This window comes from Octopus sinensis, linkage group LG8 (assembly GCF_006345805.1).
Source record: "Octopus sinensis linkage group LG8, ASM634580v1, whole genome shotgun sequence".
In the NCBI taxonomy this organism is placed as follows: Eukaryota; Metazoa; Mollusca; class Cephalopoda; order Octopoda; family Octopodidae; genus Octopus; species Octopus sinensis.
Genome location: NC_043004.1, coordinates 61,423,340 through 61,425,241, shown reverse-complemented (window position 1 = coordinate 61,425,241; position 1,902 = coordinate 61,423,340). Strand labels below are relative to the sequence as shown.

The following is a 1,902-nucleotide window of genomic DNA, read 5'->3' as shown; positions in this document are numbered from 1 at the left end:
GAATACAAGGAAAAAAAAATGGTATCCTAGGGGAAATATTCACTGGAATCTATGTAGAAAGTTGGAGTTTCGGAATATGATAGGTAGTATGAGCCTGAAACTACCGAACAGCTAGAAATTAAGGACTATATGATGTTGCAGGGTTTTATAATCCTGCAATAGAAACTAAGATGCTTGATTTAGTTGTAATAGAACGGGGCGGAGAAACTGAAAGGCAAATGATTTTATAGTCCCAAATGAAAAGGAAGTAGTAAATGATGAGAGGAAGTAAATAATGAGAGGAAGTAAATAACGATCAGAACTTAGCCATTGGTTACAAAGGCTGACGAAAATGCGGACAACAACTTCCCATAGTTATAAGTGCATGAAGACTTGTGTATAGGTTTCAATAGACGGATAAAAGAAATAGGCATAAAATCTAGTCAGTGAAGTTAAAATATAGTATTATTAGTTATAACACTAAGAACGCTTTTTAATATCTAAGGTTATTTGAAGTAGGGCGATGCTAGGATTTTTTCCGTGTCAAATCTGCTATCGTAAATGAAGTGATAAAAATATAGTGCTGATGTTAATGATAAGGAAAAGAAAAGGAGGAGAGGATCTCTCTACTTTGCAATTATTTCCTTTATTAAAATATCTCAGCTGTGTTTCGTTGCATGTGTTTTCAATTCCATCGTTTTTGTATTTCTTCCATTGATTCAGTAGTAATGCAACACAGGAGAGAAACCTAACGGAATCCATTATATTGTTTCGAAGAATACACTCTTCTGTTAATATGATGTTTTTCCATTACTTATAGATATGAAGGGATGATTCGAAGAATTGCATAGGATAATACCAATAGATTTACATCCTTGCAAATAATAGAAATAACAAAAATTAAAAGTCTTCTCGTTCTTTTTTAAATCCGATGGGAGTATGTAATGAGAAAAGACAGAATGAGAATATATAAAAACGTTGGATATGAGTGAGAAAATAGAAAAACTAAAATGCTTTGACGTGGTAAGATCATAAAAGAATTGAAGAGAAATGAAATAATAGCTATTAAGATATAAAAAGGTGGGATAGATATAAAAAACAAAATTATTGAATTATATTTCTTGGCAATTTATGAATCATTTCTAACCTTGGCGTTGTTGGAACTTATGTATGAGCTGGTCCGGTAACCGATTCCAAGTGAACTTTGGTAATACATTATTGTAGATAGTTTAATGTAATTCTGAAGAGTTCTGAAAAACATGCAAAGCATAAAAACTATAGCAATTGAAATGTAATATACGTAGTCAAAATTACATATAAATATACAACAACATTCATTACGTTCAAAAGCAAATAATCGCAGACATATACGTGTGCATAGATACTTACGTGTATTTGCGTTTACACACACACACACACACACACATATAGATATACATATATACATATAGATATATATGCATATATAATGTATATGTTCACATATAAATATACATATATATATACATGTATATATATGTATATGCAGGATAGTTATATGTATGTGTATATATACATATATATATATATATATATATATATATATATCTATATTATATATATATATATATATGATCTTCCTTGATAAAGACCCACACTGGTGAATATACTTCAGCACATCTGTTGTCTTTTAACGAATGGGATGGACGTCTAAGCTAGTTTAAACATTTACTACTTTGCTGTATGGCGTTATTTCAAATTACAAATATTGAAGATTTGTAATTAGAGAAAGAGACTTATTTCCTCTCTAGTATGGGTATAAGAAACCATTGGCAAAAGCTCTCTCGTTGAGCGCAGTACTGTTGGATGACTGAGCATTGTTGATGGCTTACCGTCGAAAAACACACAAAGAGCAACAACAGTTTTTCTACTGAGGGCAGTTTG

General features: G+C 31.0%; 1 protein-coding gene across 1 annotated transcript in view; it reads right to left on the bottom strand.

Annotated features, from left to right (window-relative positions):
* Nucleotides 1–1,108: 1,108 nt before the first annotated feature.
* Nucleotides 1,109–1,902, bottom strand: part of LOC115214824 (membrane metallo-endopeptidase-like 1) — a 267,550-nt gene continuing 266,756 nt past the window's right edge. Inside the window, exon 10 of the mRNA XM_036505151.1 lies at nt 1,109–1,229. Coding sequence (XP_036361044.1) covers nt 1,109–1,229 — 121 coding nt within the window. The remainder of the gene's footprint in view (nt 1,230–1,902) is intronic.